At 37.4% G+C, this 25,071-nt stretch overlaps 1 protein-coding gene across 2 annotated transcripts in view; it reads left to right on the forward strand.

Moving 5' to 3' along the window:
- The window catches only part of KDM5B (lysine demethylase 5B), a 75,582-nt gene that overhangs the window by 32,539 nt on the left and 17,972 nt on the right, over positions 1–25,071 (forward strand). The window contains exons 4-21 of one of the 2 annotated variants that reach the window (XM_078156416.1): positions 2–172; positions 1,581–1,637; positions 5,054–5,188; positions 7,160–7,256; positions 8,168–8,277; positions 9,452–9,610; positions 10,274–10,393; positions 11,271–11,429; positions 12,180–12,360; positions 13,470–13,633; positions 16,528–16,647; positions 17,368–17,562; positions 19,253–19,434; positions 19,656–19,780; positions 20,984–21,134; positions 21,238–21,352; positions 22,088–22,443; positions 24,329–24,467. In XM_078156416.1, coding sequence (XP_078012542.1) covers positions 2–172; positions 1,581–1,637; positions 5,054–5,188; positions 7,160–7,256; positions 8,168–8,277; positions 9,452–9,610; positions 10,274–10,393; positions 11,271–11,429; positions 12,180–12,360; positions 13,470–13,633; positions 16,528–16,647; positions 17,368–17,562; positions 19,253–19,434; positions 19,656–19,780; positions 20,984–21,134; positions 21,238–21,352; positions 22,088–22,443; positions 24,329–24,467 — 2,736 coding nt within the window. The remainder of the gene's footprint in view (position 1; positions 173–1,580; positions 1,638–5,053; positions 5,189–7,159; positions 7,257–8,167; positions 8,278–9,451; positions 9,611–10,273; positions 10,394–11,270; positions 11,430–12,179; positions 12,361–13,469; positions 13,634–16,527; positions 16,648–17,367; positions 17,563–19,252; positions 19,435–19,655; positions 19,781–20,983; positions 21,135–21,237; positions 21,353–22,087; positions 22,444–24,328; positions 24,468–25,071) is intronic. The other variant, XM_078156417.1, reaches the window with a different exon arrangement.

Consider the following 25,071-nt stretch of genomic DNA (forward strand, 5'->3'; position numbering starts at 1 on the left):
GTTAGTTGCAGAAGAAGGTGGATTTGATGTTGTCTGCAAAGAGAGAAAATGGACCAAAATTGCCACCAAGATGGGATTTGCTCCAGGCAAAGCTGTGGGCTCACACATTCGAGCACATTATGAGCGAATCCTTTACCCCTACAACCTATTCCAGTCTGGAGCTAGTCTGCTGGTGAGTATTGGTTGGTAGTTGAAACCTTGTTTTAGTAACTCCTGGTTGTTTTCCTTGGAGGAAGGGTAAGAGGTGGAAATAGAGAGATGACCTCGAACCATTTTCCAAAGATTCTGTTCAGAATATCAATACTTTATATTTTCAGCAGTGAACGTCTTTAATTAAATGTAGTGTCATATATGATTTACTCTTAGATAAGGCAAAACATCTGGGGTAGTATCTTACGTTGTTAGGTTGAAATTTGTTACTAAGGGAAGCATCTTTCATCAAATGAGTTGTTGAATAAATGTGCCATTTTTGTCTTACACTTGCTGTTGAATGAAGTCTTGTGATTCTTACCTCAAACCTGTTTTACTTTTTTGTACTTGGTTGTTTTTTTATGAAGTACAGCCTAAGAAATACCTGCCCCCTCATTCTCTTGTCAGATAGGTTCTTCATTGAGATTTTCAGGAGGTAGTAGATATCAGTAGCAGGACGGAAGATTTCATAATTTTTTTTTTTTAGTATATTATCTTTCTTGGTAATTTATTTTCAGAGAGGAAAAGCTTTAGGTCTGTTGACATTTGTTATGTTCTCCTAATCATACTTTTAAAGCCTGATCAAGAGAGCAGATTTTAGTTCTGGGCTCCATAAAAAAAAAAACGAAAGACAACTTTTTAAAAAGTCTCTGATTTAAGAAGAAATACGGAAATTCTATTCCTTGGAAGTACTATCCTCAAGGATTATCCATAGTTGCTTTAATGTGTTTTCAAGGATGTGTTAATAAGGTTTGGTAACAAGTCAGTCTTGTCAAGAAGGTAAGAAAGGTGATTTTATAGGGTCATGAGTATTTACAGTCTTTAATGCTTGATTCTTGCAGGTTCTCAGTTTTCTATGCTTTATAAAACAACAAAGCCTGATCCAATTAATGTAGCAGTTTCATTTTCAGAAACAACAGAATGTAAGTGAATAATAAGCTGATAGGTCTGAAAGTTTCAGATGTGTTATGCCAGTGTTTTTGTAGGAGCAAACGTATTGAATGAAATGGGGCAGAGCTATATGTTAATTCTTTTTATTCTTTATACCAGTTTTCACAGTATGAACCTGTGAATTCACACTATTAAAATTGTATAGATTTTAATTTTTCAAGAGTTGGCTCTTCTTTGTACTCTATTCAAGATTGTGTTGTTTGAGGAACCTCTCTGGCTCAGGTAGTATAGGATCAATCCTTAGTGCATAATGAATCAGGTAGCCAGTACTCGGAGAGATTCGGCCTCTGACCCGTGGCATCAGGCCCTTTCTTACAACTCGGGCAGTGTGGAAGGAAACAGCAACAAAGGCAGGAGACACACTTGGGCTGCTTGCAACCTCGATTTTTGTGGCCCCACTTTTTGTTAAGTGTAACTTTCCAAGCTCTCTCTTGCAATAGGCACCTGACATATGTTCCAAACTGATGTGTTTAGTGGATCATGGCGTTCTGGAAAAGGTACGTTTCCTTTTTATTGTTGTGCTGTTTTTGTTTTAAATCTGACGTGCCTGAAAGCTGTCTCTTCTGCACTGTTGTCATCATTGCCCCCATTCTGATGTGCCGGATGTGCAGGCTTCATTTGGCTTTCTAAACAAACAAATGTGGTTTATTTGCCTCTTTCATTGTGTGTGTGTTGTAGTGCTTTGTGTTTTTTTCTTTTGCTTTGACTCTTGATACTTTAGGGGCCCTAGTCTCTTTCCACTCCAGCCAGTATTGCCACACAGATAGGTCCTGTGCTGGTTTCCAGTTATTCATTTTCTTTGCTGTTTTAACCAGGACTGGAACCTTGGTGGTTTGGTTTTTGGGGAGGATGTTGATTTTGGATCTTTCTGGATATGTGCTTTTAACTTCTCCTTCTGGGCCAGAGCAGCAAAGTACTTCAGCTTTCAAGTGAGCTCCTTCTCAGCCAAGTCCCTTAAAGTTTGATGGGGATCTATAATGGTGTCAGATGAAAGACTACAAGAGGAAGGGAAGTCCCTCACTCTTATCTTGTAGGGTATTGACCTTCTGTGGATTGCTGTCAAAGCTGAAATAGGCTTTACTTGGGTGGTGAGTGAGGCCTCTGGAGCTTTTTGCCTTTCCAGAGCTTTTATTGATCCAGTACAGCTAAAATTGTCTCTAGCCATTCTGAACAAGGGCATTAAGAAAAGACTCAGAAGGCCTAGGAGTTATCCTGCTCTCTAAGGATGTTTCATGTGTCTAGCATCCTTGTAAATTTTCCTGCAAATTTGGCGGCACCAACTCTTGCAAGCATCTGTTTTTTTTTTCATTTGTTTTTCCACCCGAAAAGGAAGAGTGCTTTCTGGCTTGGGGAAAATGGAATTATTTCAGTTGTATTTGGTCTTAGTCTTAATCTTGAGCAAATGTGTTTTGGGCTTAAATTTGTATTGCTAAAGCATTCTTAAGGAATATTAGAATGAGCGGAGTAGGTATCTTTTAGTTAATGAGTGCATTAGCTTGACAGGAAAAGGAGAGTTAAAAAAATAGATAAAAGAAATTATGCCTGATAGTTGCCTCCATAGTAGAGAACTGCTGGGCTAACAGTTATTGGGAAGTTGGGGCAGGGGGGGGGCAGAGGTTAAATTAGAAAAATAATGTGAGGATTAATTGTGTACCAAACTTGTCTAACCATAACCTTGTTCTCTAAGCTCTTTGAGAAACATCCTTGAGAGAATCTATTTACCTTTTAAGGCTTACCACCTTTGTATTTCCTTTCCCCAATAAAATTAAAATTAGACACAGTATTTGATGATATCAGGTGCGAAATAGATAAAAGTGCCTTTAAGCAATATTTTGAAGTCAAATAAATATCTGGTGGACTTGATTCCCCACCGCCTTCATATTTGGAGAATACTGTTGCTGTGGAACGAAGCAGGCTCCAAACAGAATTCCTACTTACAGAGAATTGTGGCAAGAGATCCAAACAATCTCTGCATTTAGTACCTGAACCTCTGTGTCCATTGGTGGTGGTGCCAGACTTTAATAATACCATGTGGCATCAATTTTTTAAATCACTCCCAGACTTGCATCTTGTCCCAGAGCTGGCTTTGCCAAGAAATTGGGAAGACATTTTTTTTTAAGTAGCTCTTTACCCTTCCTGTTATTAAAATTGGAATTAACTTGTTTAGAGCCTTTTTTGTTGTTTTAAAACCTTCAGTAGCAAAGAATAGGGAAGTTCAGACTTCAGCGCTTAGGGCTGTTGTTGTATAACCTTGAGGCTTTGTGAGTTTCCTTTGGAGAATCAAAAGCAGCATTTAGACTCCAATTTTTACTGACCTGTAAAACATCTAGTGTTTCCTAGAATTCTAAAACTCACACAGCTGATTAAAGAGCCTTTAGCTTTTTTTTTTTTAAGATTAATGAGCCTTAATGTGTTGGCCACATATAATTGATAGCCATCTAGTCATTTTTTATAAGAAATTTGACCTGTTTTACAGCATTTCACTCAGAGATAAACAGCTTGGTTTCAGTGGTAGGATTGTGATGCATTGTTCTGATGATTTTCTTATAGCTGAAAATTCTTATCAGGATAAGATATCTCATCAAGCTGAGAGACTTGCAATTTCAATTTATAGTGCTGTGCATGCTTTTCTTTCTTTCTTTCTTTCTTTCTTTCTTTCTTTCTTTCTTTCTTTCTTTCTTTCTTTCTTTCTTTCTTTCTTTCTTTCTTTCTTTCTCTTTCTCTCTTTCTCTCTTTCTCTCTTTCTCTCTTTCTTTCTTTTTCTATGCCCTAGAATTGTTTATCCAAGGGTATTTTATCCAAATCTTTTAAGAGTTTAAGTACTCAATTCTAATAGTGTAAGTGTATGGTAATAGAAGTTATTCATATCTTAGACCTAGAAAGGTTCTCCATAAATGTCTTGTTAAAGTGACTCTTAACCCTCCTGACAGAGAGTGCATATTTCAGCTCATTCTTATCAACATATTAAATATTCCTGTTTAAACACACACATCATCTCCAGGTAATGGTAGTGATGGATCAGTAATAATCAAGTTAAAACTCTTGGATTTCATGTCTTGGATTTTGTTTTTGACAATTCACTTTTGTCAGGAGGAGGGACTCAATTGATATCATTAAGAAATATCTTTTGGTTCCTGTCATCTTTGCTTTCACAAGCTTTAAAATTATCTTTAAATTCAGAAGTAAGCATATAGGAATAATGTTGATTTGGTTTTTAGGAGACAAGGACATAACTTCAGCAAGATTAAAGATAAGCATTGGCAGTTCACTGCTTGTGAAAATGATTTGGTTTTGCTTTGCTTTATGATTTTTTATACTACTTTATAATAGTGTTTATGTAGTAATATATATATATATAGTTCCTTCTGTAACAGAATTCTTTCAACCTTAGCTTCTTTTGTGCTACTTAGAATAAGGAATTTATGAACATATTTTAAAGTCAGTGTGGACAGTGTGCCATGTGTAAAAGTTATTGTTGTTGTTAAAATCCAGCAAGCGTACCCAGTTGCTCCTGTCTTAAATTTCCAACCCTTTCTGAATGGATGTCCATATTACAACCTCATTCGGAAACAATTCCCTTAGGACCTTTGCAGTTTGAATCTTAAATTAATGGTCAGTATAGAATTATTGTAGGCTCGGGTAATAACCTCTGAATGATATCATTGTCAGTTGAATAAATTCAAGCAATATTAAATCTTACCCGTAAATCATTGTATTTATGTTAGGTATATTTGACTAGCGACTTAACATTAGGCCATTTAAGTAGGTATAATATCAGGTAGCCATCATTGTTTGTATACATTCTGTGTTCTTCACCAATAGATTTGAAGTACACCTTACAGAATCATTATGGGCCTGTTTTGTGTTTAAAAGGAGAAGCAAAATCTCACCAATCCAATTGTATTGTTTTCAGTGTCTGCAGAAGCCAAATCTAACCACAGACACAAAGGACAAAGAATATAAACCCCATGATATTCCCCAGAGACAGTCAGTTCAGCCTGTGGAAACGTGTCCCCCAGCACGTCGTGCAAAACGTATGAGATCCGAGGTGAGAGCCTTAGACGTTTCATCAGTTGAAATTTTGAACAGTAGTTTTGCATGTCTCTGAGTCACTTACTTGTGTACTTTCTGTACTTTTGGAAGCCTGACAACCTCATAAAGGCATATAGTATGTAGTCCCTTTTACATCTAGTGGACATATTGGAGAAGTATCATATTTGAGATCATGACTTGATGAGGAAGTGGCTTTCTAACTAACAGGTTTTAGTATCTGGGTAAAAAGGCAAGTAATTGTTGGAGGTTAGAGCCCCAGGAAAAACTAGAAAATAGTTTTATGAGGTTCTAGTTAAAAAGGCTGGGGAAATTAAAGCTAGGAGATATGGAGAGTGGAGAAATATTTATATAAAAACCTATTTAATAGTGGAACTGGGAATGAAGTGAAAGCTTTACATTTTCTCAGAGGTGTCACAGTTAGTGATAGATGCAGTAGTAGAATCTTTGTGAAACAGTTTGGGAAGTATAGGGGACATTAGGTGATTCTGCTACATGAGAGAGAGGGGGAAATTAGTTTTTTTCTATAAGACTGTTTAAGATCATAGAACATAGGATTTTATAAGGGAATACAAGAGAATGGAATAGAAAAAGATAGCTTAAAATTGTATTGTCTTGAGAATGTCATGGGGAAGATGAGTATTTTTTCTTAACTTGTTGTAAAGTAGAGGTGTGCAAGGCTTTGAATTCCTATCTGGCCTAATGAGTAAGTCTCTGGGCTTAGAGAGAATGAATTGAGGAAAAAGATTGTCTCCTCTAAAAGGATTCAGATTGATTTTTTTGGGGGAGGGAAAAGATTGGCTCTTCTAAAAGGATTCAGATTCACTTTTGGCGGGGGGAGGGGGTAGTAGAGGCAATCAGGATTGAGTGATTTGCCCAGGGTCAAGCAGCTAGTGTCTGAGGCTGGATTTGAACTCAGGTCCTCCTGACTTCAGAGACACCCAGCACAAGCACATCCACTCCACAGTTGCAAAAGAGAAAAGAAAATTGTTACTGAGTGACTCTTGCTAAAAATAAGACCTTTTTGCTCTGTGTTGAGGCTTTGGCCCCACTTGCCAAGAATCCCTGTCACCAGGTAGGGCCTGGTGCAACTGCATGTAGTCTTAGGCCTCCCCATGTCAGTTTTGGGCAGGTCCCCGGATCCTTTAGTTTTCTCTGCCAGAGCAAGACTCTCTGTAGAGTCTTGAAGGTCCATTCACAATGACATGCTGCTATTCTGAAGACTAGCCTAGTGTTGAGTAGCATCTTCACGCCAAGCAGCCATTGGCCCAGGTGCCTGTGCCCTCCTAACTCTGTTTCCAGTTCCCTGTTCCCGATCATAGCCCCCAACCATCTGCTCCCCACAGTCTTTTCTATCCTACTTACCGGCCTGGTCTACATTCAGGCTGAATGCAGGCTCTCTTCTAGAATTCTAATTTTTGGAATTCGCTCTCTAAGAGAGATATTTACATACAAATATTAGATTCTAGGCCATCTGTAGAGCTTTCAGACAAAAAGGAAAACAAAATGGCCAGTAAAATGGGGCAAGATATTTGGAGAAAAAAAAGTTACTAACAGAAATGAATATAAAATCATAATGGAAATGGTTTCTTTCCAGGTGGGGGTATGTTAACATGCCATCTATATGATAACTGGGGCATTTGCCTGATGGTGACTGAATGAGAAGGCAAAAGAGGAAGGTGGCACTATGATGTTGGAGGATAGGGCATGAGGAGAGAGTTGAGGCCACGTATACAGTAGTTCTTAGAATTCATGCCTGATCTTCTCATCTGAGTTCATTCTCCTTAACAATATGGAGTTCTGTATAAACTCCTCAAATGAGTTAAATGATATTTCTGTAAGGTTGGTGGCATGTGTTTGGAAAGAAATAGCTGAATTACAATTTCATTGTAATTAAATACCTTTAGCCTTCACTTATAATATTTGAATCTGCTAATTTAATGAAATATTAATTTGTTACTTTTTAAAGGCTACTAATATTAAAACAGAACCAGGAGAGGCTCCAGAAGCCAGAACCCATAATCTGAGACGCCGAATGGGCTGTCCGGCTCCAAAGTGTGAAAATGGTAAGAATAAGTAATGAGTTGAAAATGCAGAAGCAAAAGTAACAAAACTAAATATATATTATATATGTAGTTGAGTTTGCAAATGTAAGTTTTGGATGTAGCCTTGAAATTCAATTCAGTAATTTGAGCATTTATTGAAAACTACAGCTTAGAAAACAATAAGTTTTAATCGGTTTAGGCAGACAGCGGCTAATGACCGTTTGTATCCCAGTGGAAGTTTTGGATAGTCTTCTACTTCTTAAGGTTATATACAGAAACTGGTTTCACTTTCTGTCATTGCTTCACACTTCTGTGAGTGAGTGGAACAGGGAATGAATGAAACATTTTTCTCTGGTCAGGCTTTGGATATAGAAAGAAAAGCCATTCTCTCAAATCAAAAATCCTCAATCAAAAGCCCATTTTCTCTTCTCTTCTCTTCTCTTCTCTTCTCTTCTCTTCTCTTCTCTTCTCTTCTCTTCTCTTCTCTTCTCTTCTCTTCTCTTCTCTTCTCTTCTCTTCTCTTCTCTTCTCTTCTCTTCTCTTCTCTTCTCTATAACTGAACATGAAATGAAATTTAAAAAACAGAAGACGGGTGAGGAAATGATAGGAGACATTGACAACATGAACATTTTAAATTCGGAGTAACCTGTGTGGCCAAGTCATTCTTTGTGTGTTAAGTCTCATCTTAAACATATTTTGGAAGGTTCCAGAGAAACTTAAGTAATACTTTTAGTAGTATATATTTTTTTGCAATATTGAAACCTAAGGCATATATCACTTTGCTTACCACTGGAAAACACCCATGTTAGTGCTGTGTGTATTCAGTGGCATTTGTTACAGCTGAAACAAAGAAATTCATGGGTAAAAATAATAACCATGTTAGGAAAGTATAGTATAGAACGATCTAGTTTCTTTTGGGTTATTTCCAACAGAGAAAGAGTTTCGGAGCACAATAAAAAGAGATACCATTGAGAAGAAAGAGCATGCTGGAGAAATTGAGAAGGAGAAACCTAAGAGTCGGTCTAAGAAAAGCACAAATGCTGTGAGTCATCTTCCATTTCGTTGCTTATTCTAACTTGATGATGAAGACATCTTGCCTTTGCCCAGAAGACCAGTTTGCGGTGTTTTTCTAGGGAGATTTGTGAGATAGGGCGATAGACTCAAGAATTCAAAAAATTATGGATTGTATTAACAAAAAGAAGTTGAATTTGGAAAATCAGCAGTTATTTTCAGGGCATGTTTTAAGTGTGTCCTTGCTTACTGATGGAACTAGATCAGTGTATAGGTCTCAGATTGTGCTTTATGAATCATTTCAGCACTGATCTGCATTTCAGAGATAAGATGTGATCATGAATATAGCTTTTCAGCCAGCATAGAAAAGAAAAGGCTATTTATATTGAGCATCTTCAGTGAACAACTCTGTCATTTAGTCACCTTGAACACAAGAATATAAATTGATATCCTCACTGCCTATGTCTGTGCCTCGCACCTCACACCATCTTACCCAGTGTTCCAATTTCTCACTTGTTCCAACAGTTCAAGATTACAAAAACCAGATTGCCGTGAGTGTAGTTGAATAAGTCAAGCCATGTTACTCTATGGCTTGATATTATTTTCAAGTTATTTAAAAATTTTTCTTTTGGGGGGAGGGGTACAGGTTGCCCTAGTAAAAATGTTTAATAGGAGGGGACTCTATGAAAACCATAGATCTTTATAGCTCCGTGTATGATAAAAAGCGTAGTGGGTTGTTGCTTTTCTAAAAAGTTTCCATTTTGTGGTTGCTTAATAAGAAATGGAAAGATTTATTGTCCACATTAGAATTCTTTCCTTCATTTGTTACTTTTCTTTGTACAACCATTATTGACAAAGTTGGATAAGCTCACAAGTTCAAATGCCTGTGGAATGATTATTCTTTTATATCATATTAAAAGTCTCAAATGTTTGGTAAGAGCCTTATTGTAGGGACACGATAGAAACAACTTGATGTAATTCATTTAGTAATTCCTGTTTTGGTTTTGGTTGACTGCAAAAGAGGGTTATCTGTTAGAATGGTAAGAGGTTTCTTGAAAAGATTTTAGACACAGTTAAGGAAGTTGGGATGAGGAGAGAGATGAATAAGTTAATTAACTCCCAAATCTTCTTCAGTCTTAGAATGTTATAAAATCAGATGTCAGTTAACATTGCCTTGTTCAGAAGACAAATTTCTAATATTGCAGGTGGATCTGTATGTCTGCCTCTTGTGTGGCAGTGGCAATGATGAGGATCGCCTTCTTTTGTGTGATGGCTGTGATGATAGCTATCATACTTTCTGCTTGATTCCACCTCTTCATGATGTTCCCAAGGGAGACTGGAGGTGCCCTAAGTGTTTGGCTCAGGTAAGAATTTAGAACTTGAATATTGCTTTAAGATATATAGTGAGACAGATTAAATTTTTAAAAATTTTTTAAATTTTAAATTTTCAATGAAATATTTCTGCAAGAAAGAAACCCTTGCAACAAATAGGCGTTGTCAAGCAAAACAGATTCCCAAGTTAAGTGTTGAACTTGTAGAAACAGATAAAAGAAAGGCTTAATGATTGAAGCAGGGCAAAACTAGAGAGCCTTAGGATAAATGGGAAGCCTGGAAGACAGGAGTTTTCACAAAGGCACAGGCAAGAAGTCAAGCAATATGGGCTGTCAGTGTTATGAGCATTGTTTTCCTTTGGTTAAAATTTTTGACCAGATTAGGATACTACCTCTTTAGATACAGTAAGGAGATGTGACAGGTGTGATATTTGGCATGTTTTGGCATGTGTATGGTTTGATCATAATAGGAATCTTGCTAGATTTCTTGATGCGTTTAGATTACTCTTTTATTTTGGGTATTCCATGCACTGTATCATTTGATTTTTACCAGTTGGAATTGGAGAGGTTGATTGGTTTAGTACAGACATTTAGGGGGAAGTACTTATCTAAAATTTTGTGGGTTGAGAAGAGAAATTTACTCATGGTTTTTGCTTGTTATGTTAGTGAAAATAACTACTTTTTCTGTTGTTTTAGGAGTGTAATAAGCCTCAGGAAGCATTCGGTTTTGAACAGGCAGCCAGGGACTACACACTCCGCACTTTTGGGGAAATGGCAGATGCATTCAAATCAGACTATTTCAACATGCCTGTTCATGTATGTGTATTGCTTAAAACTTGAATCTGTGCTAATTTAAAAGTAATTTGAAATCTAGGTCATGTTATATACACATAATATTTAATAATAGACTGGATTTTATATATAAGCTAACTTAGCTTTAATACAGAATAAATGTGGAATTTTTTGTTAAACTCAGTGATATTTTCATAGTGTCTTATACATTTCTCAGTGTTTTTGTGAGTATGAGTTCATTTTATTCTCACTATAACTCTTTTGTCTTGTTGACAGAGAGTGAAACCAGAGGAATGGGCATATTAAGGAGTTGGTAAAGGGCTCCCAAGAAGTCAGTATTAGAACTTGTGCCCTTAAGCCTAGCATTAATTCCAGTATGTTGTATTGCTTTAGCATTATCACTCCTGTATTTGCATTCTTCATCCTGTTTCCCAAGTTACACCCATATCTTCCCCCAATGTGTATAGTAGTATACCATATCAAGGCCCTTTCTTCACTTGGTGTAAAGAAACAGAGAAAGTGGTATCTATCTACCTCAAATGTTACAAAATAATGTACATGAAAAGTTTCAAGCAGCATGAAATGTTATAAAAATAGGTCCAGGGTAACCACAGAGTAATAAGTAGTTCATGTGAGAAAGGAAATCTTCATTATTGATTTTCAGAAAGAATTCTGCATGTATATATATTTTTAAATGGTAGAGGACCCTGAATTCCATTGTAATTTACATGACATTTAGAAAGTGGGACTTTGTTATTTTGATCCTTAGGCCATTTTTCTTAGAACACTGCTGTACCTCTTATTTAGTTCCAGTACTATTGGAACTGGGTCATGGGCAGTTTGAGAAACGGAGTTTTTGGTAAGGGAATTCATTCCTTGTCTCCTTTTGTTTCATTTCCAGATGGTTCCCACAGAGCTGGTGGAGAAAGAATTTTGGCGTTTAGTAAGCACCATTGAGGAGGATGTCACAGTGGAATATGGCGCTGATATTGCCTCAAAAGAATTTGGCAGTGGCTTTCCTGTACGAGATGGGAAAATAAAACTTTCCCCTGGGGAAGAGGTAAAGTTCTGAGCCTCAGAACATTCATGTTTCAGAATGTGAAAACAGCTTGCTATAGAAATGTGGAAATAGGGGTCATTTTTTAACAGACATCCTTTGGAAATTGTATTGCATCAATGGCATCATTATAGTGAATTGTAAAGGCATATATGTGTAGGCTGTAAATCATTTACATTGCTATTATTTGCAATTCCCATGTAGTTGGCCTAAAGCATTTTTCAACTTCTGGAAAATCTTTTTTGGAGTACAGATATTTAAATGATCTTAGTAGATCTGTCCAAATGTTGAATAAATATGTGGTACAGAAATTCATATGTTGAACTCCTGTGAGCTTTAAACTTATGTGTGTACTAGTCCCTTACTGTGAACTGCTGAAGTGACACTTCGACAAAATGTACTTTTCCTGTGCTTACCAAATCTTCGTGAGAAGTTGAGATTCTGAAAAATATTTCTGCTATTAGATCATTGGTAAATCGATGTGCTTCTCTCAGAAGGTGGTTGTTAGAATCAAAAATAAGAAGCCATCAAAAGCAACAGATTCAGGCTAAATAAATCTGTGCCAGACTTACTATTCTCTAACCTTCTTTGGAAGTATTGTATTCTCTGCCCAACACAAAGTGATAGCTTCATTTGGGGTGCTGATCCTTATACAACTAAAATGATCATCATATTGACTAGTGATTTTTGTAGGCATATTAATTTATGAAGTGATGTAAGATGAACTGGAATTTTTGTCTTCTTGATTTTTAGGAATATCTTGATAGTGGCTGGAATTTGAACAACATGCCTGTAATGGAGCAGTCTGTCCTTGCTCACATTACGGCTGATATATGTGGCATGAAGCTGCCCTGGCTGTATGTGGGAATGTGTTTTTCTTCATTTTGTTGGCATATTGAAGACCACTGGAGCTACTCAATTAATTACCTGCATTGGTGAGAGATAGATCCCAAATGGAATTTTGGGGTGGGGGAGGGAGTCTTATAGCGAAATACTTGTTCTTTTGACTTACGAGATTTTTTCCCTCTAGTAGTCATCGACTTTCTGATGGCAGAGTTAGTGATGGTAGCTTGTTTGTCCTTTTGGAGGAACAAATATGTCTCCATTCTCTTGACCTTTATCTTTCAACTGCTTTGGACTATTGGGTTGGTCATCGGTGTAGGATGTCTTTTAAAAAAAAAATTTGTTTTCCTTTAATGGCAATGTAATAATAGCTCATTCTTGCCATTTTTTAGTGTTTAGCTTGGTGTACTATCATAGTTGCTCACTGATCTTCAACATGTACAGCTGTCTTCTTGGCATATCATCATACAGCTACCTATTTCTTAGCAAATGTGTAGGTAGGCCTTAAGTTATACCTACTTAACTGTTTTCTAAATCCCTCAAAAATAAAGCAGCTCCCACATCTGGTTTTCTTTTCCATACATCCCTTGCTCTGATTCCTCCATAAGGAGAAGAGGTTATTGGTCAGCCTGTGTATGTAGAGCAGCCTCTCTGCCTTCCCCTCTTCCTGGACAATTGCTCCCAGCTGTAGAGGAAGATATTTACCATACTTTCTAGGGATGTCACAGATTAATTGGTTCAGAGTGTAAAATACTTTAAAGAAGTTGAGCTCCATAGGAATGCTAATTGTCTTATTAGCTTTCCATTAACCTCAGTTGTGTGAATGGGCAGGGGCTTATAGTGTTGCCATCCCTCACTTACCCCAAATTCCAGCCCAAATCTGGTATAAAAATGGTTTCAACCACATGTCCTGCACTTTTGATTCTTAGAAATCTAGTTATTTGATGTTATCTATATCTATCTATATATAACCTCTGTTTAGCTACCTAGTTATCTTTTCTTTTACTTAACACTTGAAGAAAATTTCTTACATTTAGGCAGATCGTGTATTTGCAAGTTGCTCATTGTTTGACTGTGGCCCTTGTGGAATATTCGTTTGAAGCAGGGCCTGAAAATATGAAGGTATCACATGGGAGGGGGCAGGACTGGTAGAAGGCACTGTTCTATGTTTGTTTATTTATTTTCCTAATCCATTTGTAGGGGGGGAGCCAAAAACCTGGTATGGAGCCCCAGGGTATGCAGCAGAGCAGCTGGAGGATGTGATGAAGAAACTGGCTCCAGAGCTCTTTGTGTCCCAGCCTGATCTCCTCCACCAGCTCGTCACCATCATGAACCCAAACACTCTGATGGCTCACGGTGTGCCTGTATGTTCTAGGCTTATCTCCTTATACCTCCTTTCCTTGTTTTATTTTTCTTTTTCCTTTCCCTGACATTCACTATTTTTTGTGAAATTGATTTAGTTGTAATTTCCCATAGCATAATTTGATAGCAGAAACAGCTGTTTGGTATATTTTATTAACATATATTCCATGAAGCCAGTGGGATTTTTTTTTTTTAAATTTAAATTTTTTTTTATTTTTTCCATATGCTTTTGAGTTGAAAATTTTTCTCCCTTTTCCTCCCCCCTACCCTCCCCAAGACGGCGCACAATCTGATATAGGCTTTACATTTACATACCCATTAAACATATTTTCACGTTAGTGAAGTTGTAAGTAAAAATTAAAACCAATATGAGGAACCATCAGAAAGATGAAACAAAACTCAACAGAAGGTAAAAATAAGTGATAGTGATTCGACTTCCATAGGTCTTTCTTTAGATGTGGACAGCATTATCCATCCCGAGGCCTCTGGAGATGTCTTAGATCCTCATAATGCTGAGAAAGGTTCAGTGTAACAATCTTAGTCATTGTATAACGTGGCTGCTATTGTGTACAAAGTCCTCTTGGTTCTGCTCATTTCACTCAGCAAGCCAGTGGGATTTTTAAGATGATGTAAAAGCCAATCGAGAGTGCAGCCAGTAATCAGAAATACTTTGTCAGTCTAGACCTCATTTTTTTGCTTTGTTTTGAGTTAACTACCTCGGGTGCCTTTCTCTACACTGTTTTAAGAATACGTAGTTCCCAGAAATATGAAGGTCAGGGATCATAGATTGAGAGTGGAAAGTGACGCGGTACATCTGGTCCAATATCTTCATTTTACAAATGAGGAAATTGATGCTGAGAAGTTGAGTGAAATACCTGGGGGGTCATACAGGCATGAATGAGAGAGGTCAGATTTAGCCTAGGCATCTTTGTTACAAAGCCAGTGCTTTTTCCATTGCTAGTTCCGTATGCACCATGCCTTTTCTGGGCACCAAATTTCAGGAAAGAGAGACAAGGTAGAACACCTAGAACAAGGTGATCTGGCTTTTGAGGGAACTGGAGGACATGCTGTAGAAGCAGTAGTTGAAGGAATTGTAAATGTTATAAGGACAACCATAGGTGAAAAGCTTTAGGAAAAAGATGGTCGTCTTGGAGTATTTGTTGGGCTGTTTAGTGGAAAGAGATTAACTGATTTTGTTCTACTTGGCCTACCCAAAAAGACAGAACCAGGAGCAGTGAGTGAAAGTTGCAGAGAGCTAGGTTTCAGTATGATAGAAGGAAAGACTTCCTAGTCATCTACTTAATGCCATGGATGGAGATTGTAAGACATGGAGTTTGAATCCACTCTCAGATCATTTACTAGTTGTGTAACCCTAGGCAAGTCATGTAACCTCTCTGCCTCAGTTTTCTCATTTTCTCTCTTTTTTTCCTTCTTTTTTGCTTTTTGGTGAGGCCTAAGTGACTTGCCAGGGTCACATATCTAGTAAGTGTCAAGTGTCTGAGGCTGGATTTGAACTCGCACTGAAGATCTTTGGTGGATGTTTGTGTTTGTATGTTGTAAGAAGATTCTTGATCAGTTATTACCTGGACCAGTGGTTTCTAGTTGTGACTTTCAGTTTTTAGGTCTTTTTGAACAAATATAAGTTTATTCCTTACTACTCTATAGCAATTATAAATTATTATTAGTCCAAGATTAAGTGTCTAGAAATTTTCCTGTGAATATTACTGAATTCTTATTTACATAGTTCTTAACTCCTTTTCTTAAAGAACAAGGTCATATCTGCATCATCTTTTATTGTATAGAAATTGGCTATTTTGGTGGTCCTTAGTCCATAATGTCTACACAATGTCTAGTTTAAACGATGATCCCAAAGACCCAAGACAAGGTAGGGGGGTAGAGATACCATTTTTGAATTTGCTATTTGAATATTAGCTATTAGTATGTTGGATGCCCTTCAGAGATTGCACTCCAACTTTTTGAGTGCTGTATTTTGGAGTGGAAAATAGTTGTTTATACTATTGCTTCCAACATTCAATACTCTATACTCCTTCCTCCGTAATAAGATCTCCATTACTCAGTAGATTCTTTCATAAATTGTGGTGAGAAGCATTTATTTGTCAACTTTTAGAAGTCGGTTTTCTGGTGAACTCTATGAAATCAGCTAGGGTTGTCTTGAGATGTACAGTTTTAAAATCACCTCGAATAGGTTCTTTCTGAGGTTACATGTTTATTGACCCTAGCCTTTAAGAAGCCTGGGTCACTTTCATGTCAGTCAAGGCAGGGTTTGACTTCAGTGGAGATTTAACATCAGAAACATCAACATTAGAAAAGACTGTGATAATGTTGTTATCTTTTGCGCCCTAGTAAGGGTAATCTTTGATTACAAATAATGTATATGTGACCTAAAATTTAGATGATTGCTTAAATGACTTCCATGATATCCAGCTGGAATTTCCTTTAATTTTATATTTTTAGCTCAACATTTGCAGTAGGTCGCTGTCACCATCATTATCATCATTTTCATGATCTCATTCATATAATGTTTTAAGGAAAAATACAAACCCTTTTATAAAACATTAAAAAAACAAAAGGACTGTTATAGTCCAATTTTTAGGTTATTTTAGGTTAAATTTTAGCAGTGTGTTTTTGGTGGGGAGGAGAATGCAATGATGATGTCTAAAGTTCCTTGTGGCCAAAATAGGTAATGTGTGCAACCCTGACATCCCCAGAAGTCAGCCATCTTATTCACTTAATGAAGTTTTTTTCAGTATGATTCACTGGTTTCTGCACTTACTGGATCATTACTGAAAATGTTGAAATGGCCTGATTGTCTTTAATAATATATGCTATATACATTTTGTCTGCCTCAGAAATAAATCCTTTTCATTTTTGTTAGGTTTACCGAACTAATCAGTGTGCTGGCGAGTTTGTGATTACCTTTCCAAGAGCCTACCACAGTGGTTTTAACCAGGGCTTTAATTTTGCTGAAGCGGTTAATTTCTGCACTGTTGATTGGGTATGTACTAAGACGTGTTGAATGTTTTTGGATTTACTGTGTTCCTTGTTTAAAATTCCACGTTAGAGTAACTTAAAAATGTATATTTTAGGGAGCAGTAGTTCCAGTTCTGGTCATTGAAACTGTACTTGATTAATTATATTAATGGTTAGTTTGCCACTGAAATGACTTATTTCAGTTGAATTGGAGCAGTTGGTTCTCACTGATCTCTGACAGAACTCAGATTGTAAGATGCTAGATTGTAAGTTCTCTTGAGGGCATGTACTATTTTGTGTTCTTTTTGTATGCCCGTCCTTTGAGCAGTGGTCTGGCACATAGTAGGTACTCAATAAATGTTTATTGACTGCTGATTGAAAACTTAGATATACTAATTTTTCCTAAAATTTCTCTCAAATAACCTTTTTGTATATGTAATCTGAAGTTTTTGGCATATCATTATTTTCAGCAAAAAATTTCCTGCATCAGATTGCTAATAGGACCAAAGGATTTAGTGATATATGAAGTTATTTTATTGAATTGTTTTGAAGAAGTTTCTTTTCTTGAAATAGTCTTATTATATCACTTTGCTTTAACCTGAGCGAGTATAGTTTAAAAAATCAGATTTACAAAACAGTTATTATGAGATCATCCACTTTTACAAAATGATTATTGTATTTACATTTTGGTGGGGCATTAATGTAATTTGGCTTTTTACATTGAAATGTTTGTCTTTTGATATAGCTGCCGTTAGGCCGCCAGTGTGTGGAGCATTATCGGCTGCTGAACCGATACTGTGTTTTTTCTCATGATGAAATGATTTGTAAAATGGCTTCCAAAGCTGATGTACTAGATGTGGTGGTTGCTTCAACTGTTCAGAAAGATATGGCCATTATGATTGAGGATGAAAAGACCTTAAGGGAGACTGTCCGTAAATTGGTAAGGTTTATGGATTAAGGCTATCATGCTTGTATTCTCATTTTAGAAATTTTTTTTGTGTATCAGGATTTGGAAATTAATTTTATTTGTAGGTCATTTATAATGAGTTCCATTAGAGAATCAGTGGTCCTTTCCCTTTCTTCCATCAAAAAATAATAATAATAATAATAATAATAATAAATAAACCTTTCCTGAGTAAAAGTCAGTTTAGTTGTGACTTTTGCCTTTTGAAAATCTGCTTCGTTTTAGAATTTTTATTTTGTGTTAGAATTATTGACATAGATAACTCTAGATTAAAGTACATGTGAAAGAACAAAGCCAGTGGCTCTTGAATTGAGCCTCCTTCAAGAGTTCTTGTTGGGGAACAAAACAAACCATTTTTGAGTTCTTGTCCATATCCATTCTCTGGGGGTTGCTCTGTTGAAATAGTCAAAATATATATGTTATCTCCCTGTAAAGGATGTGGATGATCCACAGACTTTGTAATTACATCCTGAATAAACCATGAGTCCAGATTCACAGCTAATTTTGTTTGAATTGGTGCATCATATGAAGTAGTATTTTAATGTTTGTAAAGCACTATAGACGGGGCAGCTAGGTGGGGCAGTGGATAGAGCACCGGCCCTGGATTCAGGAGGACCTGCGTTCAAATCCAGCCTCAGACACATGATACTTACTAGCTGTGTGACTCTGGGCAAGTCACTTAACCCCATTGCCTAACCAAAAAAAAAAAAGGCACTATACAAGTATTAGCCCATTTTATCCCTATAACATGCCTGGGAGGTAAGGTGCAATTATTATCCCCATTTTATAGATAAGGAGACTGAAGCAGACAGAGACTAAAATTACTTGCCTAGGGTCACACGGCTAGTAAGTGTCTGAGGCGGAATGTGAACTGAACTCTTCCTGACCCCAAATGTGCTATCCAGTTACTCTTTTTTATATTGCCTGGAAGGATTATCTAGATGTTTATCTTCTAGTCCATCCTTTAAGTTTTCTGGAAATAAAATAAAATAAACCTGCAATTTTATGTTATTAAAGATCTGAAGGGAAAGATACTCCATTTTTTTTTTCATGGCCCATTCTATTATCTGAAAACACTCTCAGTATTCTTATTGCAAAGTTTTCTGTCTCTAGTGGAAACAGCAAAAAATGAAGTCCCCTTTTCTCTTTCTGTTAACCCTTTATTTAAAAGAAGACTAAAACCCCAAGGCAAATAATTAGTAACCCTTTTTTTAGTCTTTTTTTTTTTTTAAATTCAATCCAGTTTCTGACTTTGGTTCATTTCTGTTGACCTTCCCTGGGTAACTGTTCTGTGAATAAGTCATGAAGTTCTCTGTAAGACTCAGATTTTTAAATCCCTGTATTAAACATTACATACCCAGAGCCTACTAGTAGTAATCTAGTATGGAGCTGACCAGTATGAAGTGGAATGGGCATCTTACCTTGAAGTTCCTTTATGTTTATAGATTTCCTGTACAGTGCTGGTTTTTCATACCCAAAATATGGCTACAGCAGCGGCAATTTCAGAAGCAAAGTGTTTTTCTAGACATGTGGAATAGTTTAAATTTGACCATATTTTTGCTCTCTCAAACTCTTTCTCTCAGTTTCCTATTCATTTGCTACATTTTTCTTTCTTTGGTGGTTTATACAATCCTTTTGGAGCTTTCTAAAGCAAACTTTATCGTAGGGAGTAATCGATTCAGAACGAATGGATTTTGAACTGTTACCAGATGATGAACGCCAGTGCATAAAATGCAAGACCACGTGTTTCATGTCTGGGGTGTCCTGTTCTTGTAAACCTGGGCTGCTGGTGTGTCTCCATCATGTAGAAGACCTATGTTCTTGTCCTGCCTATAAGTATAAGCTGGGGTGAGTACAAAGAACTATTTCTTTTTGTGGGGAATGTGTTAAGAAGAATAGCGTAATGCTTAAGATGTCTTTGTGAGAGTATTCCCCTTTTTCTACTTTCCTAGTCTTCATATGAATTATTATAACTCAGTCATATTTTGGGTGGAGATGTTTTGTACTGCATTATTTCATTTTTGTGTTATCTGTGTAAGTCAGACTGAAGTAGGTTTTCTTGCTTCTAGGTACAGATATACTCTGGATGATCTATATCCTATGATGAATGCTCTGAAACTCCGAGCAGAGTCATATAATGAATGGGCATTGAATGTGAATGAAGCTTTGGAGGCCAAGATCAACAATAAGAAAAGTATGTGATACAACAAAAGGAGTTGCTGTTTGTCCTTCTGAAAAGCATATAAAATAGGGGCAGTTAGGTGGTGCAGTGGATAGAACACCGGCCCTGGATTCAGGAGGTCCTGAGTTCAAATCCGTCCTTAGACATATAACGTTTGCCCTGGGTCATACAGTAGTAAGTCATTTAACCCCATTGCCTAGCCAAAAAGAAAAAAAAAATTTTTAATTTTTTTCTGAATTTTTTCCTAAACATCTTTACTCTCTGTGCATATAGTACTGTTTACTTTTGATGACTGTTTTGTCTTAACAACTGGATGAAACATCTTAAAACTTATAGTCTAAAGGGTGAAGGGTATTATATTTGTATATGGGATCTTAGAAAAACAACTGGAAGCACTAGTACATATTTTACGAGGACTGGAGAGAATTATATTTAATACCTTGACTTTAAGGGAAGCATTTCATTTGATTAAGTGAGTGAAATGATGTCTTATCGTTGTGTAGAACTATTTGAAAGTAAGGTCTTTATTATTCTTTTCCTCTTGTACTAGCTTATTGTCCTCAAAAGCAGTTGGTTTCTCTTCTCTCCCAACTTCCATAATCCTTTTTTGAGGTCTGTGCCACCATACCTGTCCCCCAGAATTCTCCCCCTCTCTAAGGGAATTGAGGTATCTTATGATTGTTATGTACAAAAAATGCTAACTGAAGTCTCCTATGTAAGGAGGCAGGTTGGTCCACTAGAGAGGGTTGTATTTTCTGCCTTTTATAATGGACACTTTTAAAAATTTTACAATTTAAGTATAATTTCACTTTTTTTTAAAGGCAGTTGGAGTCAAGTGACTTGCCCAAGGTCACACAGCTAGTAAGTGTTTGGTCTGAGGCCACATTTGAACTCAGGTCCTCCTGACTTCAGGGCCGGTGCTCTATTCCTGCGCCACATAGTTGCCCCTACATTTCACTTCCAATGATGTATATTGAAGGTCAGCCCTAGACTTAAAATAAAACCCAATGTAACTTTTCCCTGTTTGTAAGGCATTGTGAAGTGCTGTTAGATATGTGACATCTGTCATTCTGTGCTCTTATTTGGGGAAATAAAAGATAGGGCTAAAGAAATAGGCACCAATGGCAGGGTAACTGCTTATATATTAGTATTACACATACGTTTTTATTATTATTTAAGAAAATCTCTTTGTTTATATCCTTGTGTTGTCTCCAGGCCTTATCAACTTTAAGGCTCTGATAGAAGAATCTGAAATAAAGAAATTTCCTGACAACGATCTTTTGCGCCATCTTCGCTTAGTCACACAGGATGCCGATAAGTGTGCATCTGTGGCACAGCAGCTGCTCAATGGCAAAAGGCAAACTAGGTATGGATACAGTTTTTGCTTGGAATAGGCTGTAAATTAATATGCTAGAAGCTCCCGTCTCATGGATGTTTGTTTTAATGAGACTTCTTGCTTATTTTTGCAGGTACCGTTCTGGTGGAGGGAAATCTCAGAATCAGCTGACAGTCAATGAGCTCCGACTGTTTGTGAAACAGCTGTACGCTCTTCCGTGCATTCTCAGTCAAACACCACTCCTGAAGGTGCGAAATAGGTGTGGGTGGTGGAGATCAGGTTTTCTCTCATAAATCTGCTCACTGGTGTGATAAGAATTAGATGTCCTCTTTGGAGGATAATGTTTGTGCTATCTGAGTGTGAGTGGTTGTTGTGTATGACGTGTACTCATTACTGTCCTGTAGAGGCAGGCAGAATGCTATAGTGAGTAGAGAGCTGGCCTCAAAACCGGGAAGACATGGGCTTAAGTCTCACCTGTGACACATACTGCCAATGTGACCTTCCTTGGAAAAGTTACTTAATCCCTGTCTGGGCTTTCTTCAGCTCTTTAAACCTTAGATTGAAAAGACTGCCCTGCAGTAGGAGATGGAGGGGGAGTTTCCTTGTCTGGAAGTTCTCAAACCAGTAAAATCAGGGATGTAGTTCCTATCCATCTCCTGTGCACTTAAAAAAATTTAAATTGTTTTTCCAGTTAACAAAAATTTATTTTCTCCCTTAACCAGTGGTGGTGGTTGGTGGTGAGGGGAGATACACATCTCTTGTAAGAATTTACATATAGTTCAGCAAAACAAATTCCCACATTGGCCATGTTTAAAAAAAAATAGATATCTCAGTGTGCATCCTGAGTTTATCACCTCTCTATCAGAAGCTTGCTAGCCATATACATACTTAGTAAATTAGTTTGAGGTGAAATCAAGTTGGGTTATTAAGAGTTTTGAAGGTATTTTGAGTATGTGGTTAATTCTCCATCTCATATTTTCCAGGATCTCTTGAATAGGGTGGAAGATTTCCAACAGCACAGCCAGAAACTGCTATCAGAAGAAATGCCCAGTGCTGCTGAGCTGCAGGAGTTATTGGATGTCAGCTTTGAATTTGATGTGGAGCTTCCACAGCTTTCTGAGATGCGTATCCGTCTAGAACAGGCCCGCTGGCTAGAGGAAGTTCACAGAGCTTGCTTAGACCCCAGTTCCCTCACCCTGGATGATATGAGACGTCTCATAGATTTGGGAGTGGGATTGGCCCCCTACTCAGCAGTGGAGAAGGCCATGGCGAGGCTACAGGAGCTGCTTACTGTGTCAGAACATTGGGATGACAAAGCCAGGAGCCTCATCAAGGCCAGGTGACACCCAATTTCATCTTTTCTCCATTGATGGCAGTGTTTAAATGGGAGGTAAAGAATTCTAAAAATGGGCAGAATCAGTATTTACTTTGGCATGAGAATTTATGTTTTTACAGTCATCTAATATCCCAGTATTGGAGCACACAGGGGGAGGTGAGTCCTGTTGTTGTTGTACTTGAGCTAGAAAGAAAAACCCTAAGGTAAGGGGTGCTTTTGAATCCATTATTGGTTGTTATTCTCCATGGACTCTGACAGCGAATTCATAGTTTGAAGTGATTTTTGTTATAGAATTCTCTCTAAATTAGGTAAATCCACTGTTCGATATTGCTATTCGTCTCTTTGGGACTGGAAGGGAGAGTAAATGGCAAGTAACAAAACTTAAAAGCTACAACTTGAATGACAAATTGATCGTTGTTGTGATGATAAGTGTGTAAGGAAAAACTTAATAATTAGACTTATCCAAACATGGACAGTGCTACTTATTGATAGTGATAATCTTCAGAGCATAACTTGGTAAGTTTGTACAGGATATTCTGAATTGGACTAGGTAGTCCAGTTGGATTAGATGGTGTTGGCTTTTTAATTTTAAGATTTGGCAGTCTGTCCATATGCTATTGCTTGGTCGAGCTTTTCAGCCTGATTTTACTAATATCATTTCTGGCCAGGGAACAGGACAAAAAATACTAATGTACTTGGGAATTGAGCTTATTTCTTGATTTTCAGATTACTTTTTTTTAACTTAAAGCATTGACAATCAGGTATAAGAGTATTTTGCTGTTTCACCAGCTTCTTTATCACATTTAAGTACAAATAAATTGAATGCATGTTATATTGTCTCACGGGATTTAGAGCTGAAACAGATATGAGAGTCAGATAGTCTGAACCCCTAATTTAACAGGGGAGAAACTGACTCTAGAGAAGTGGTCAGTTAATAAGAATTCAAATACATTTCGACTCTGAATCTAGTGTTGTTCTCTTGCCATCAGGTTGTTTACAGAAATGAACTGCAGGATCCTGTTTCTCCCTACCACTTTATTGAGTAAACTCCACATGCTGCTTTTCCCACTAGCCACCAATATTTTCTACATTCGATCAACCAACAGATTTATGTGACCTTCCCACTTGATTTTCTGTTTTGTCCATGTCCCAGAGGATTTTAGAAGTCTTTATTGTCTGATTTTTTTCCCCCCAGTGCTCTTATAAGTAATTTCTTAATTGTTCTCTGGAGTCTTGACGTTAGTGGGTGGATATAGACTCCTCAGGGTAGGAATTCAAGGTTAAGGAGAGTGGAGGGGCTACAGCATTACTCCTACCCTGTTGTCCTTGTGAATGGCTCTAAGTTGACCCATCTTGGCCTATACCTTTCTGTATAGACTGTGCATGACTTTAGTGTGGAGGGAATTATCACCAAATTATCCTTCAGATGGAGCTTTTCAGTAATACCATCATAGAGCCAAGAACAAGGCACTATTCCAAGTGTCATTTCTTCTATTCTTTCCGCTACCACTCTTCCCCCCCAAAAAAAACCAAGCCCCCCAACATTTGGCCCACTGAAGGATTTTGTGCAGTCTTTGAAAAAGGTGGGGTTGCCACTGTGCACTCTTGTTTGTCACGTGACCTGCAGCAATCAGCCATTATCAGTCTGTCTCTAGTCTAACTTTTCTGTGGTTCAGAGAACTTTAGCCTGTTTTAATTTTGGACCCCACCTACTGTTCAGGGCTGCTCTAGACAGTCAGCCATCACTTGATTTGGTAAGCATATACCACAGAACGGACTTGAGATTTTTGTTGTTTGTACTACCAAGTTTGCTTGTCCTCTGATTATAGTGGGTAAAATGAATGTGATCCATCAGATGTTGAATGGATTGTATATCTCATTTCCATAGACCACGACACTCATTAAACAGTCTTGCAGCAGCAGTCAAGGAAATTGAGGAGATTCCAGCATACCTTCCAAATGGCCTTGCTCTGAAAGATGCTGTACAGAAAGCCAGAGATTGGCTTCAGGAAGTGGAAGCCCTTCAGGTTGGTGTAACTTTGAAAAACCCCAATTATGGTTCTGTTTCTGTTCATTCCCTATGTGTATCTGCCACGTACCTTTTTTCAGTTTCCTTCTACATTAAGACAAGAGGCCATTATAAAGGTTTAAATACAGCATGGTATAAGTTTTGGGTAAAGGTGACATTAACGGTCACATAGAATCTTAAGTTAAACATTCTTGCTAGTTTCTTGTACTTGAGTACACCATCCCTGCACGCACGCGCTGCCACCCCCCCCCCCCGCCGGTTATGTTTGCTCAAGCTAGTTGTTTTTTCCTGTTAAACCTCATCCCTGTTTCTTCTGATTGAGTTTGTGGTAATCACTAGCTATTGGAGTGTGGGGCACAAAAGAACAAAGGGATGAAGAGAGTGGGAGGTTTAGAAGTTTGGTAGATTATCAGGAACTTGAAGTCAGACAGGTTTGGTGATTTGAATTGTATCAGACCCAAAGAACATAAACACTGCATTATTGAATGACAATTTTCTTGATAACCATGTGTTAGTAGTTGCTAAAGAATATATTACCTGACTGATCTACTGCATCTAATAGGTATGCATAGTTTCATGGAACAAAAGAGTTTAACTTACTA

This window comes from Phascolarctos cinereus, unplaced genomic scaffold, assembly GCF_003287225.1.
Source record: "Phascolarctos cinereus isolate Bilbo 61053 unplaced genomic scaffold, phaCin_HiC Scaffold_5;HRSCAF=322, whole genome shotgun sequence".
Lineage (NCBI taxonomy): Eukaryota > Metazoa > Chordata > Mammalia > Diprotodontia > Phascolarctidae > Phascolarctos > Phascolarctos cinereus.